The sequence below is a fragment of the Lissotriton helveticus genome, chromosome 10 (genome assembly GCF_964261635.1).
Source record: "Lissotriton helveticus chromosome 10, aLisHel1.1, whole genome shotgun sequence".
Lineage (NCBI taxonomy): Eukaryota > Metazoa > Chordata > Amphibia > Caudata > Salamandridae > Lissotriton > Lissotriton helveticus.
Window position 1 is genome coordinate 906,484,313 of NC_136071.1, and position 16,462 is coordinate 906,500,774.

General features: G+C 44.2%; 1 protein-coding gene across 2 annotated transcripts in view; it reads left to right on the forward strand.

The window, feature by feature from the left end:
• ZDHHC3 (zDHHC palmitoyltransferase 3) overlaps positions 1-16,462 on the forward strand; it is a 122,932-nt gene that overhangs the window by 25,151 nt on the left and 81,319 nt on the right. For both annotated transcript variants that reach the window (XM_078663552.1, XM_078663553.1), the window contains exon 3: positions 8,493-8,617. In XM_078663552.1, coding sequence (XP_078519678.1) covers positions 8,493-8,617 — 125 coding nt within the window. The remainder of the gene's footprint in view (positions 1-8,492; positions 8,618-16,462) is intronic.

The window sequence follows — 16,462 nt, forward strand, 5'->3', positions numbered from 1 at the left end:
GCGATATGTAAATCAGCGCTGACCCTGTGCCCCATGGGAACAGTCCAGTCCGAACTACAAAAGCCATGTCCTTCCCAGAACGGAATCAAGCATCCGAGGACCGGCCCGGTTTCGAGGTAACACCTCTCATCAGCCCGGCTAGCTTGACTCCAGTGGTGTGGAGTGCCTGGGTCTCACGTCTGAGCATCCCCAGTACACTTAGAGCGGTAATTGCAAACACAACAGTGATGGACAGAATGTGGATCAATGTCACACAATCACCCCAGTCCAAAGATCTGGGCCCAAATCCATCGTTTTTCCACTCCACACCACCCTGGGTTAGACAATGGCGATATGCAAATCAGCGCTGACCCTGTGCCCCATGGGAACAGTCCAGTCCGAACTACAAAAGCCATGTCCTTCCCAGAACGGAATCAAGCATCCGAGGACCGGCCCGGTTTCGAGGTAACACCTCTCATCAGCCCGGCTAGCTTGACTCCAGTGGTGTGGAGTGCCTGGGACTCACGTCTGAGCATCCCCAGTACACTTAGAGCGGTAATTGCAAACACAACAGTGATGGACAGAATGTGGATCAATGTCACACATTCACCCCAGTCCAAAGATCTGGGCCCAAATCCATCGTTTTTCCACTCCACACCACCCTGGGTTAGACAATGGCGATATGCAAATCAGCGCTGACCCTGTGCCCCATGGGAACAGTCCAGTTCGAACTACAAAAGCCATGTCCTTCCCAGAACGGAATCAAGCATCCGAGGACCGGCCCGGTTTCGAGGTAACACCTCTCATCAGCCCGGCTAGCTTGACTCCAGTGGTGTGGAGTGCCTGGGACTCACGTCTGAGCATCCCCAGGACACTTAGAGCGGTAATTGCAAACACAACAGTGATGGACAGAATGTGGATCAATGTCACACATTCACCCCAGTCCAAAGATCTGGGCCCAAATCCATCGTTTTTCCACTCCACACCACCCTGGGTTAGACAATGGCGATATGCAAATCAGCGCTGACCCTGTGCCCCATGGGAACAGTCCAGTCCGAAATACAAAAGCCATGTCCTTCCCAGAACGGAATCAAGCATCCGAGGACCGGCCCGGTTTCGAGGTAACACCTCTCATCAGCCCGGCTAGCTTGACTCCAGTGGTGTGGAGTGCCTGGGACTCACGTCTGAGCATCCCCAGTACACTTAGAGCGGTAATTGCAAACACAACAGTGATGGACAGAATGTGGATCAATGTCACACATTCACCCCAGTCCAAAGATCTGGGCCCAAATCCATCGTTTTTCCACTCCACACCACCCTGGGCCGGTCCTCGGATGCTTGTTTCCGTTCTGGGAAGGACATGGCTTTTGTAGTTCGGACTGGACTGTTCCCATGGGGCACAGGGTCAGCGCTGATTTGCATATCGCCATTGTCTAACCCAGGGTGGTGTGGAGTGGAAAAACGATGGATTTGGGCCCAGATCTTTGGACTGGGGTGAATTTGTGACATTGATCCACATTCTGTCCATCATTGTTGTGTTTGCAGTTACCACCCTCATGACAAAGCACATGCGATATCTGATCCTTGCCATCTTGGAACTGATAGAAATCTGGGATACTGTAATCTCTAGGAAAGCTGTCTGTAAGCAGTAATAATCCCAGTTTGCTGTATGGAGTAAATTGAACCTGGAAAGTACATTCTACGACTTTACACTTCGGCTGCTCATTGAACCCCCGCCTACCCTGATCTCAAAACTAGCAACAGAATCCTTTACTAAAAAGTTCCGGTAAATTCTGGAAAACCTTATTCCGTCCAGACTACCAGGACAGAGACTTATGTGTCTGTGTAACAAGTGGTGAGACCTCTAGGACAGCGAAAATACTCCCAAGACACTTTGAACGTGAATGGCAGAAAACCTACAGGATATGATGATGGTACAAACTATAAGTCATAGTAAAAATGCATGGTAAACTTTAACACATTCCATAAAACGGCCTTGTACGGTCTTGTATTTCCGAAGCCTGCAGTGCTCCCAAATTTTTTTTATTTTGTTTAACATTTTACTGCACCTTAACAGCCCAGCCACAATAGTGCCTTCTTTTTTCACTTAAATCTAGGATAGATATACTATTAAAGCTAGCTAAAATGCAACGGAGCCACTGATGTATTTAATCCAACAGCAGACAGCTAAGCTCTGTTAAACTTTCATCACAATGAGAGGTGGAGGAGCTCTTGCTGAATAGTATATCTGGTGACCTTTGTCCTACATGGCTATCCAGTGGATTGGAGATAACTACTTAAACATAAATGCAATGAAAACCGAAATAAAGATCCTCTGTAGAAACAGACAACACTGGATATTTCCCTCTGGCCCATCAGCACGTGTGAGCAAACCCCCTCCAGCCCCATCCCCATCCCCCCAAAGTGAAGCCATTAGACTTCTTACTGGATGAAAACTTCCATGCAAATCAGTTCAGTATGCAGAACCAGTTTCTATGTTGTGGGACTCCTCGGAAGGGTTGTTTTCTACCTTCTCACTAAAGTGCATGTTAGATTTGTGCCTGTTTGTGTTCTGTTCATGCTGCTTGCTTTGGAGTATGCAAGGTATGTGATTTAAAGATATTGAATTGAGTGCTGCTCACCAAGGATAGTATTTGTGGTGAAAAGTAATCGCCAATATTTTTTTAATTATTTTTATTATCTTTTATGAGATTTCTTTGGAGACTAGACCATTTTACATCCATTATCAGGGTGAAAACATTTCGACATGTTAATCTCAAGATCAATAAAACAGTTACACCCCAGCAGGACCCCACCTCCCTTTGCTGCTCCTGTGATGAGTCACTTCATAGATAGCTAGAGTTTAATGTTTGTGGGTGTATCATGAGTTGGCATTTAAAGGAATAAGAGAAAGGAGGATGGGGTAAGAAGGTGTTTAATCGTTGGGCCCCTGCTCTCACTCGTCATTACTGGCTTGAGGACTGCTTTCTGCGGGGGTGTCCCCTGTGGGTCCTTTAAGGTCAAACAGCATGGCTGCCTATGCCTGCAGGTCTTCCATTAGCTTGTTGTCTCTGCGAACATGCATCATACGAATATCTTCAGCTGTTGCCCATTCTGTAACGTCCCTAGGCAGTCTGCATGTTTTGTGAGATCCAAGCTCAGCCACTGGGTAGCAATCTCACACTTAGCGTGTTGTAGACAAAGCAGGATACATTTCCTGCCGAGTTTCTTCCAGGAGGGAGAAGGATTCCAGTCCAATAGTGTTTGTTTCAATTAAAAGGAATGCTCCACCTGGTGGCTCTCTTTACATCTTTCACTATCGCTTCCCATTACGGAGGGGAAGGACCACATCATATGCATACATTTCACCTCTGATTTCCCACATCATCAGCATTTGTCACTGCGGGTGGTGTAGATGGCGTGTGGGGTTTTAGGGAAGAGATAGGTTTGATGAATATAATTATATACCAATTACTGCTGGCTTCCGTTGCACACCAAAATCGAAGCGTGCATCAGAACAAGCAAAGTCCGCAACCTCTACGTAAAATCCTTTTCACCCTCTCCCAAGTATCGTAAAGGCACTGATGATTCATGAAGGATGGCAGCCATACAGGTGTTAATCCAGCTTCGGTTTTATTGACATGCTGTCAAAATACCCATCCGACAAGTTTTGGCTGTCCTGCAGGCCTGCTCACTGATAGTGAGGCACCGTTTTGCATGTAAATTTGCAACAAATGTGGCGTGCGACCTCATAACAAACAAATAAGACTTTAGTCAATTCTCAATTTCATATTGCTTAACATATTCATTGTAGTACATTGCCTAAATTGCATATGATATGTATACAGTTTATCCACCCGAGCTTTACAATTGTATCCATAAAGACCGGGATAATCCCGCGGGTTGTCCGATTATTTTGACACTTGGCAGTGCGTTTGAGAACAAGTCAAAATATGTTGATTTCTTTTTATGTGACCTTTTAAAAGACCTGCCATCATACACTTGAGACATGGGTGATTTCCTTAGCAAGATCTATGACTCACCATGGGAAAGTGATATGTCAATGCATTGTACATAAGTATACAATATGTTGAAGAGTTGCGCGCAGTGCGTCATCTCCTAGGTGCCAAACCTATCTCACTTAGGCAACATATTGAAATGTTATTGACCATGATTCAAAGATGTCTTGAATGCAATTTTTTTCCCTTTTTAAAAAGGCGTGGTTTCCTTTGAGCAGTTCTTGATAAAAACTAGTCTAGGAATGAGCTACATCGCTCTCATGTTGGCTATCTGAATCTGTCTCTTTTGTTGTGAACCTTTAATCATATGATAGAAGAGCTAACTGGACTTCTTTAAGCGTCAAGCTCATCATTGTAAACAAATTCCTCATTATTTACCATTTCCTTTGCACCGCTCCTGTATCTGTTTATGTACCTCCACATGTTAACATAATTTTGGTTATTGTGATAAAGCCCAACAGTGGCTGAGAGCACTGCATCCCTCTTCTAATGAATGTTGCAATTTAACCAGTGTGACAATTTTGTTGCTGATACAAGAACCGAACTTTCTCCTATTTCTATTGTTGTGAAATCCAATAGTTGTCAGTCGGGGTCATCTTCTAGTGGCTTCATCCACAAGGAAGGAAGGTGGACTAGAAATATTAAGGACGTCATTACTGAATGATACAGCCTTCTTTTCTGATGAGACGGCATTGATCTTACCCAATTTCACGTCAGCCCCCGCAAAACAGGCATCATTGTGATTGATGACTACTATCTATACTAACTCAAGTTCACGGGATTGTGGAAAAGGCCCAACATCACCTTCTTCAAAAGCTGCTCTGTCTAGTTGCTCATCCAAATGCTAATTAACATTAATGACATCCATTCAGAGATTTTCTTCAACTATCACTAGGCAACTGGTGAAACAAGCATTTGCAATGCAATAGGTCTCGCATTAGGCAAAGTTTGAGCTTTTAGTATTGTAAATGGCATTGGCTATTTTTTTTGCAGTAGTTACGTTTTGTTTTTATAAAAAGGGACATATAAAATATGTTGCATATTGACATATAATGATGCAGCCCACCTATGACTTATGCAGCAGCAAAATGGAGCAGCATTGAGATCAGAGTGCAGCTCTGGAGGCCACATGTCCACCCACATAAGAAATGTTAGAGGTTGTCCACTGACAAGTTTCCGAAATGGCGCCACCTCCTCTTCGTAACTGAATAATAAACAGATACAGAAAATACACACCACAAGCACTGCAATTTGGCAGCTGCGGCGTCTTCTGCATGATTATAGCCCCTCCCCTCCACATAATTCATCACTTGCCAAATAATGTATCACTTGCCACATAATTCATCGCTTGCCACATAATTTATCACTTGCCACATAATTCATGACACATAATTTATCACTTGCCACATAATTCATCGCTTGCCACATAATGTATCACTTGCCACATAATTCATCGCTTGCCACATAATGTATCACTTGCCACATAATTCATGACACATAATTTATCACTTGCCACATAATTTATCACTTGCTCTACAATTTGCAGATTTTAGCAAAAGCAGTCGTCTGGCTGCTCACCGTCGCGCACAAGGAGATTGAGGCATACCTACAGGAGGGACAGGCCTCGCGTTCACTAAAATGACCTGAAAGGGCACCAGTGCGTGCACTGACTAAAATAGTCCATTTGTACAAAAGTGGACCTCGAAATTTGGAGATGGGACTGAGCAGGACATGGTGCACCAATGCCCTATACTCACCTCCACTTCAATAGTGCACTTTCAAATGCCAACTCTTTCCCAAACCTACCCTTCTTCCTTCCTTCTCCTTGTCTTCCCTTCCCACCACAGGCCTTCGAGGCAGTCCTATCCATCTAGAACCCTACTTCCATCCATCCAACCATTCACCAGGAATCCCTACCCTGAACAGATGCAGGGTGGGTGATCGTGTCCAATGCACGCAGGTCATCCTCCATATGCGAGCAAGCTTGCTACACGTGGGATCACGCATGCTTTACTCCAAAAGCCCTCTCATGAGACAACACGGTCAACCGTGATGTCCAGAATGACCCCGACCAAATGCACAAGTGGCAAGAAAGATTCTTCTCAGGTTAAAAAAAGCAAATCCAAAGACTTGATTGAATGCTGCACCTGACCCAGGTCAAAGAAGCAAAGCAGTCTCGGATGCACAGGTAGCAAGGACAGAGCAGGGACTCTGTGCCTCACTGTCCTGCGGGCAGAGCTCAGCCACTGGAGGAAGGGGGCGTGCCTCGTCTGCAGGACTGAAGACCACACATGGCTGCGGTATTTGTTCTATTGCTCTGTAGTGAGCAGCTGAATAAGGTTAGCATGCAAGAAAAAAGGCTGCTGCGCGAGCAGGTCGCCAAATTACATTAGAAACTCCACAATTGGTTTATGGAATTAAAACTTTTTTAAACTTGGAATTTGGTGCCAAACGAAAGTGTAGAATGATGCGTGTTCCAGCTTCTCTTTTGGTGAAAGTCGACACTGAAGTGAAAAATGCACTCCGATTGTCAAACAATCTGCTGCATGCCGGGATAAAGAGTGCTCAAACTGAGCATTTTAAGTGCCATGATGATTGGCATTTTTGAGTGGTTACGAACTGCTTCTATATTTAAAAACAAACTAAAAATGCAATTTTTGTATACTGCTCATCCTCACCTTTTTTTTTTAAACAATGGTACACAAGGTTCCACACTAAGCACATTACAATACCGCAAAACATCCTCGTTACTCTGCCGGCCTGCGACCAGGAAGTCAGGCAGGCCGTTGCGACAACAGGAAACAGGAAGTAGGAGGGCGGGAGCCTACCCCGCCTCCCACGGAAGAGCCGGAAGAGCCGCGATTGGTTGCAGCACCGGAGCAGGCAGGAGCCTACCCTGCGCCCCGGTGCCGAAGAATGGAGGAAGAGTCCTGCTGCCGGTGAGTGGGGCTTCGCTTTGTGGCTGGCGTGCGAGGGCGGGAGGGGGGCATGTGTGGGCGCGCGCGCGACGGCGGCCTGTGTATGTGTGTGAGTGTGCGTGTGTCTTGGAGTCTGTGTGTATGCGTGTGTGACTGTGGGGGAGGAGGGGGTTGCCTGTCTGGGTGCCTGTGTGTCTGTGTAAGTGTAAGTGTAAGTGTAAGTGCGAGTGCGCGCGCGTGTGTGTGTGTGTGTGTGTGTGTGTCTGTGTCTGTCTGTGTGCATGCATGCATGCGCGGTAGGCTGGGAGGGCGGCGCAGGACGGAACGTGCGCGTTCGCGCACACCAATCCAGCCTGGACTGCGCTCGTGCACCTTCTCGTCCGTCCTTCCCTCGAGACAGCTGACTATACGTCTCCAACCCTGGAAGCATCCTTTGGATGCTAATTCCAGGGCGAGACCTAAAAACTGTCGACTTACTTGATTTCAAACTGTAATATATTGAACTTCCAGCAAATCTCTCCTGCAACAAAGCTGAGATGTTTCTTGTGGTGTTGATGCATTACATAACGTTTGTACGCATCTTTGAGGGCAATAGATAATACAATTAACTATTTTTCCATACATAATATATGCAAGTTAAAAGTGCTGTTTTCTCTTACCAATAGTGGTCTGAAACAAGATGGAATACTCGGTATTTTTTGTTTGGAGAGTAAAGAGTAATGGGTTTACCCTTCCAGCTTTATCTAGTGAAAAGGTCAGGACTCTACCACACTGCATTGACAGTCGAACAGTGGACTTTGTTTGGAGTACAGCAAAGTTGGAGAAAAAGGTGATCCAGTCACCAAGTGGTACATGTATAAAATGGTGCTTTTATTCCATAGTCAAAAGTTATGTAAAGTTGTACCCTTTAAGCTCCACCGGGAGTTGGTTGGCACAGTGCTCAACTCTGATTCAGAATGACCAGCTGTCAAAGGTAAAAAAGTCTTATAACACACAGAACATGCAGGAAACCGTGGCATAAGTCTTACAACGATTCTCACGACTGCCATCTCACACAGCACACACTTTATCTCTGGATCTTGCATCCTGGTCCCCAACAAAAACTGCACTAGGGAATGCTTTTTCAGTAGACTGGTCATTCTACATTTTCCCTTTTTCCAGATCTGTGTGAAGTGTTTCTTACATTATAATTTTTAAACAGTGCAATGACATTCCTTGCTCTTATCGCTTTCACAGCATCTGCTAACAATGTTGGTGCCTAGGGTATCGTGCCTGTTCTAATCAGACTTTCAGACCAAATTAAAGATAAAACTTGCATACATTTAACTGGTATCAAACAATTTAACAGGAATCAGGTATTAGATTTATGCCCAAACTGTGTATCACCTGGGTGACCAGTTGTTTGCCTTGACGTGAATATTATTCTTTAAAGGTAAATGCTTTCTATCTGTGGTTTCTTTATCCTATTATTTTGTGAGCTAATTTTGTCAGACCATCAAATCATCATGTTTTTTAATCAATAGCAGCTACATCTTCGTACCTTTTATGCTTCTCCCTCCTTTGCTTTGATTTTCAGGGTGCGGTGCCGAAAGGAAATGCTACAAAAGAATTCATTGAGAGTTTGCAATTAAAGCCAGGCCAGGTAGTTTACAAATGTCCAAAATGCTGCAGCATCAAACCAGACAGAGCTCATCACTGTAGGTAGGTACACGTAATTTGTTGAAATGTGTTAGCAAAATTCCTTTGTAACAGTCTTTATTGCTTCTGTTTTCAGATCATCAAACCCTTCTTACCACCAGTCTGAAGATATAGGTTAGCGCCTGTTGAATTTCTGTTCAATCAGTGTATGCCATAATAAGGAATGAAAATAAAATGCATTAGTTACAGGTTACAGATGTTCTTCTGTAAACAAGATTCACTGACTGATTTTGTATGGCACGTAGGTTATTTTCTTTAACTGTACCTTGAGTTGTTGTCTTCACCATGCTTGGAAATGACCAACTAACCGATCTCTCCTCACCTGTAAAGGCACAAATGCACAAGAGAGAGAAATTAGATGCGCCTAGAAGGAATTAAGCACTGCTAGTAGTTCATGTTACAAATCTAGCATCCACAAAACACACACAGTGTTTAATATAATGCTATTAAATACCCAGTGGGTAAATGTTGATGCCGTGCAGCATAATAGACGTCTGCCTGCAGTGTACCTCCAGATTTATCTGCTTTTGGAGGCTGAGGTCTGTTTAACAGGCCTCCGGTTCAATATGCCCTGGTTTTAAAATGGTCTGATTTTTCCCAAAGCAAAATCCTCTAGCAACGTTGATTGGAGGTGATAAATATTCATAGACAATTAGAAAGACAAAATTCTGCTGACCGAAGGCTCAGCACCTCAGTTTCTTAAATACACAAAATCATAAATGTCTGTGCAAACACATCCGCAGTACGCCGCACTTTTATTCCACTGGAAACCAGATAGATAGATTCTAAAGAAGAGGTACGGTGAACCAGGATGAAGTCAGAAAATTCTGTGTATATTCCAAAATATATTCTTTATTGAATTTTCAAATTAAAATATTGGACATCAGCCAATGCGTTTCGTTCCCAGTGGAACTTCGTCAGGGCAGGAATATCTTTGTCTTGGTCCACTCAATCAGTGTCCAACAATCCAATGGTTCGAAAATTATAACATATTCTTAAGGGCCTGAGTTAAAAACTTGTAAGCACGTTCAGCATACCACAGTTTTCCAAGTCGATCGGGTCGTCTGGACAATAAGACCCAGGTCCTCCGTATTTACTGTTACTTTTCAATTCATAATATAAAAGAATCCAAAAGCCAAAGTGACAGCCAATATTCCTTATCCGTGTTGATGCTTGTTTTGTCAATACAAGTCCCTCATCCGGACTTTTAACAGGGATGAATATTCATAGGCCTGCACTATCGATAAATATCCATGTATAGGGGGAACCCTGCATTGTCACCCACATATTGTCAACCTCCTCTTGTTTAGTTTGAGCTTGTTTGGAAAATAAATGATATAAGATTTTCACTTGTGCCACAGGTACTAGTTCAATTAATGTATTTTCAAGTTTGCCAGTCTTATCCTTTCTTCTTTCCTGAGCCAACCCATCATCCTTCCCCCTTAACCGAGGTATAAAAGCCTCCCAAAGCATGATTGCAGTCGACACTGACCACAGATTAAACTGGAACTAATTCTCTCTTCAAGTAGTCTATCAGCGTTTTGTCTGGTAGTGCCTCTTACTTTTACTTGCCACATAATGCCACACTCACTTACTTTGATAGTATTTTCAGTTAGGAGTTCTATTGCTAAGTGGTCAAATAAGCCTTGAGAGTGGCGCAAACAGACCCAAACTTCAGTGGGGGGGGGGGGGGGGGACTAGTACTAAACAGTGGTGGTGGGGCTACCATTTTGCACAATGGGGGCAGAGACAATATAAGAATACACATTTGGGAGGCCAGTAGGTCTGGTTTAAGGTGCTAATGCATGCACAAGACATATGTGCCTAGCGGTTCTTCCCTGCTTTAGCACAATAAATCCACATCAGGCTTTCCTCTGCATTCACATGACCCCGCTCCTCAAAAACCTCCCCAGGCTCCCTGTTCACTAACCCACACTCTTAAAACTTCTTGCACACAGATACAAATTCCTGTACAACCTCTATCCCACCTACCTCAACAGCTGTATTAACTTCAATACAACCACCAGACACCTCTGGTCAGCCAGACTCCTGCTCACACATGTCTTCCACATGCAAAGAACCAGAGTCACAGAGCTGCCGTCTCATACGTGAGCTGTGCAAGAAACTGAAAACATGGCTCTTCACCTGGACAAGGCCCAGTCTCAGCCGACATAACCCCTGCTTTCTCAGCACCAGGATTATCTCTGGGGTCAGTGGCGCACTTTACAAATACCCTTAACATATCATAAAATACAATTTGCTTTAGCATCATTGTTGTGGTGGTGTTCATATGTCTCTCACTCTGATGCCTCCCCTTCCACACTCAGTCTCTGTTCTTTTCCATTTCAGTCACTCTCCTCTCATTTCTTTCTCCTCTTTCTCACCTTTCTGTCTATATCTTCGCACATGCTTAATTCTCTTTCACTACTATGTACCTTCTCTCTAGCTCTCTCTCGCTCTCTCTCTCTCTCTCTCTCATCGGTCACCTATCTCAATCCCTTCTCTCTTACTGTCATCCTTCCTCCCACCTTCTCCTCCCCACTTCCTAACAGCAATAGGCCAAGTGGAAGATTAACCAGGATGAGTGATGTGTTATCCTCCTACAGAATATTAGCTGGTCCAGTTTTCTCAGTCCCCATAGAACCCTTGTCTTTTTTACTATAAGAATGAATGCAGACAGAGCTCAGCTCTACCTGTGAACTGGCTCACCTTGATCTATGTCTGCACTGGGGCTCAGCACCATCTGTATTGGAGCTCAGCTGCACACTTGGATAAGCTCAGCTCTGTCTGCCCAGGGTCACAGAGCTATAAATGCAGGAACTCTGCTCCAGCTCAATGAAATACATTTGTACACAGTCTCTGCTCTATCTGTGCATGGGTTCCGCACTATGTATGCAGGTGCTTGGCTGCATCTGTGGTAGAGCTCAGCTCTATCTGCAGAGGAGTGAGTTCAGCTCTCCAAGATGATGAGGTCTGTTTGTGGCAGAGCTCCACTGTCTCATATGCACAAGAACCTACTTGTTTGTGGCATATGTGCTGGAGGTTCATATGCTTTGCATTCCCCTGCCATCTAGTGTTGGGTCCGGATGTTTGCACGTTGTTTTTCTTCTAAGCAGTCTTTTCCAGTCATGAGGTAAGGTGACTACTCCTTTCGGTGATAGTGCGCATGTGCATCAACTCCATTGTTAGATCGTTTTCTTTCCACCATCGGGTTCGGACGTGTATTGCGGCGCTCCGATTCTAAACCGTTAATCTGTTGCCGTTTCAATTCCCCAGACACCTCCAGCTTATTCACCAATGCCAGATACAGATACTTTACACATTTATTTATTTATTTCTGGTATTTGTAGAGCGCGACACTCATCCCATGGGATATCACGGCGCTATAAAAAAGAAGACTACTGAAACTGTGCTGGGGGGTTAGTTTTTTGGAAAGAGGTGAGTTTTTAATTTTTGGCGGAATTGGAGGTAATTAGTGGTGTGTCTGAGGTCCACAGGTAACTCATTCCATCTTTTAGCCGCCAAGTATGAGAAGGCGCGTCCGCCAGTCCTTGTTTTGTAAATGCGCTTGGATTTCGCCAGAGCTGAGTTGTTGGATCTTAGATTCCTGTTGGGGATATAGAATTCGATTTTCCCTTGAAGGATGGTGGGGCCCGTTTTGTGAAGGGCTCTGTGCGCGTGGCAAAGTAGTTTAAAGGTAGCCCTCTGACGCATTGGTAGCCAGTGAAGCTTCTTTAGGCATGCAGAGGCCGAATCTCGCTTGCCTTTGTTACAGACCAATTTAGCCGCCTGGTTTTGTAGGATCTGTAGGCGGGAGAACAGTTGCTCGTTCATCCCTTCGAACAGGGCATTGCCGTAATCTAGGCGGCTAACCAGGAGGGCCTGGGTGATTGTGCGTCGACAGTCCAAAGGTATCCAGGAGAAAATTTTTGCCAAGAGTTTGAGAATTGCAAAACCTTTGCCCCAGAGTATGCGTATGTGGTCTTTCATGGACAGGGCGTCATCCATCATTATGCCAAGGTTTCTGGCGTACTGTTTCGGGACGGGGGCTAATCCCAGAGACGGTGGCCACCACGTGTCGTTCCATGAGAGTTTGGCTCCTCCGAACAGTAGTATCTCCGATTTTCCGGCATTTAGTTTTAGGCAGTGGTTGCGCATCCATTCTGCCATTTCGGAGAGACAACTGTGTAGTTTTTTCTTAGTTGTTTCCGACCCTTCATCCATTGTCACCATCAGCTGAGTGTCATCGGCATAGGAACATATGCCGATGCCCCACTTTCTTCCAATGTCGGCCAGAGATGAAACGTAGACATTAAAGAGAGTGGGGCATTACACCATTGGGATCTCCTAACACAAATCCTGATATAGTGGAGGAGGATGACAATGATAATCAGCCACCACCAGATCCATGGGATGACTACAATATAGATCCACCTCAGGATACAAACCCTGATCTATATCCAACAAAACCTTCCCCTCCTGATGAAAATACTGCACATCAAGAATGAATTGCTAGAGCAGCTAATTACCATGGAGGGCCTTTACATAAGGAGGCAATGGAAGAAGATTTCCTATTTGATACCTTAGGAAGTTCACACAACACCACACATATGTTGCCTATGCTTAAAGGTATGTTAAGGCACACTAATGATATTTTTAAAGACCCAGTTAGAGCACCAATACTAACACCTAGAGTAGACAAGAACTATAACCCCCCTCCCCCCCGACCCAGTTTTCATTAGGGGTCAGTTGCCTTTGGATTCCTTAGTTCCTTAGTGGTGTCTAATGCCTGTAAAAGAGCAAATTCACAAACATCAGAGGAGGCTCCACCTCCAGGTAAAGAATCCAAACTGAAAGATGCACCAGGGAAGAGAGCAGCTGTTCAATCAGCCAACCATTGGCGTATAGATAGTACACAAGGACTCTTCTCCCTATATGATAGAGCTCCCTGGTATTAAAATATTTCCCCGAAGAACACAAAAAGAGGGGGCAGGAAATAGTACAAGAAGGGAAACATTTCGAATTCCTCAATCAGGTGTGCATTAGATGCCGCAGATACTGCAGCTCGAGAAATCAACACTAGCATTATGCTTCGAAGACCTGCATGGCTCAGAATTTCTGGTTTTAAACCTGAGGTACAACAAACCATTCTTAATGCACATTTTGATAAGGAACACCTCTTTGGGCTTCAGATAGATCAGTCCCTAGAAAACGTGAAAAAGGATACAGAAGTAGCAACGTCCATGGGAGCACTTCAATCTCCCTCAAACAGAGGTTCTCTTTGTCGCTCCTTTTACAGAGGAGGCTCCAAATTTAAGTCTAACACCCCAGTGGCAGCCACTTCTTTATACAACACAAACACTATCATCTCCCTCTAGAGGGTGCTACAAGGGTGGATAAAGAGGAAACCATTTTAAAGGTAGTGGTATTCCAACACTTACCTCCCAGCCCTCTAACAAACAGTTACTTGCTACCACTTCCCCCCGACCCATTTGTCACCAGTCGGGGGAAGATTACAATAGTTTCTTCCCATTTGGCAATCAATAACAACAGACCAATGGGTTTTGGATATTATCCAACATGGTTATTGCCTGGAGCTTACCAGGAATCCTCCCAATATTCCATCTTGCATTCATAAACTCTTGCTACAACACCAACAGCTTCTCAAACAAGAAGTACAAGCTCTTCTAAGAAAAGGAGCTATAGAACCAGTTCCATTGCAACGTCAAGGGTCAGGAGTTTATTCACTTAACTTCCTAATTCCCCCCAAAAGATGGGTCTCTATGACCAATCTTAGTTTTCAGACTGTTAAACCTATACATACTGTCAGAGCACTTCCATATGAACACACTTTAACACTTCTACAAGGTGACTTTATGTCCACACTTTATGTCCCACACTAGACTTAAAGGATGCATACTTCCATATTCCTATCCACCCAGCACATTGCAAATATCTCAGGTTTGTGATAGCGGGAAGGTATTATCAATTCAAAGTGCTTACATTTGGGGAAACTACTGCACCCAGAGTATTCACAAAATGTCTAACAGTAGTAGCAGCTCATCTCAGAATACAACACATTCATATCTTCCCATATCTGGAGGATTGGCTCATCAGAGCCAACACTCAGACAAAGTCTCTACGACACACTCAAAATACCATAAACCTTCTCCATCAATTGGGATTTACAGTCAATGCACAAAAATCCCATCTTCAACCATCACAGCAACAAACATATCTGGGAGCAACGCTAAACACTAACACTCTAACCTAACACTAAGCTCTAGCCTCGCCCCAATACAGCCAGAATTCACAACTTTCAAACTTTATTACTACAGTTTCAAAACAACCAATACGTAACAGTAAGGACTTGTATGCAACTGTTAGGAATGATGGCATCATGCATTGAAATAGTGCAGCATGCAAGATTATACATGCATCCTCTACAGGAATACTTAGCACGTCAGTGGAATCAATCACAGGGTCAATTAATAGATCTAGTGTTGGTAGACAGCCGCACTCATCGCTTTCTGCAGTGGTGGAACACACAAAACCTATCAAAAGGGCGGCCTTTCATCAACCCCATTCCACAAGTCTTGCTAACAGAAGGTGCCTCTCTCGCAGGTTGGGGTTCCCATCTCCATCATCTAATAATTCAAGGCTCTTGGGACACCAAACAGAGACGTCTCAATATCAATTCCTTGGAGCTTCTACTAGCTCTAAAAGCTTTTCAGCCTCATCTAGTAGGGACAGTTGTCCTAGTCCGGAAGACAATATGACAGCCATGTACTATGTACTAAAGTGGGGGGGTACACACACTCTACATTTGTCACGCCTCTCAGAATATTTGGCGTTTGGCAATACATCACAAAATTAATCTTCTAGCAGAACACCCTCCAGGCATGCACAACCAATTTGCTGACCTCCTCAGCAGGATGCGGTAACAAGTACACAAATGGGAACTTCATCCCCATTTTCTCCTTCCGTAGTTCCAAAAATGAGGATTTTCACAGCACAGAACTCAAAATGCCCAACCTTCCCCTCCAGATTGCCACACCATCTATCCAAAGGCAATGCCCTATGGATGAACTGGTCAGGGATATTTGCTTACGCTTTTCCGCCTCTCCCTCTTCTTCCATTTCTAGTTTGGAAACTCAGGCAGACTTGACTCACACTAATCCTAGTGGCTCCCACATGGGCTCGTCAACCATGGTTCACCACACTACAAGACCGGTCAGTAGTTCCACTCCAAAAATTGCACCTTACTTCCAACCTTCTCACACAGAACCGTAGAGAAATCAGACATCCAAACCCCTAGGTGCTCAACCTAGCAATCTGGCTCCTGAAGTCATAGAGTTTGGATACCTAAATCTACCACCAGATTGTATGACAATTCTTAAAGAAGCAAGAAAACCTAACACTAGAGCATGCTATGCGGCAAATTGGAAAAGATGTGTTATATATTGTAATAATAACAATATTGATCCTCTAGATGCATCTATACAAATCATTATTTGTTACATTTTGCATCTACAGCGAGTTGGATTAGCCTACACATCCATTCGACTACACCTTGCAGCAGTAGCTGCATATCTACAAAACAGACAACACTTATCTTTATTTAAAGTCCCAGTAATTAAGGTGTTTATCAGGGCTGGAAAAATTGTACTAGTCCTCCAGGTCTAGTACCTTGGAAAATCTCCTCGACCTAACTGCAACCTACTTGACCTCCGTCTCAGAAAACGGAGCAAAAGTGACAAGATAACAAGATTTAAAGACATCTTTATTGCTCCCTCCCTTTGTGAGCACTAAAAATGCCTTGTAATCTTGTTATCTTGTCACATTTGC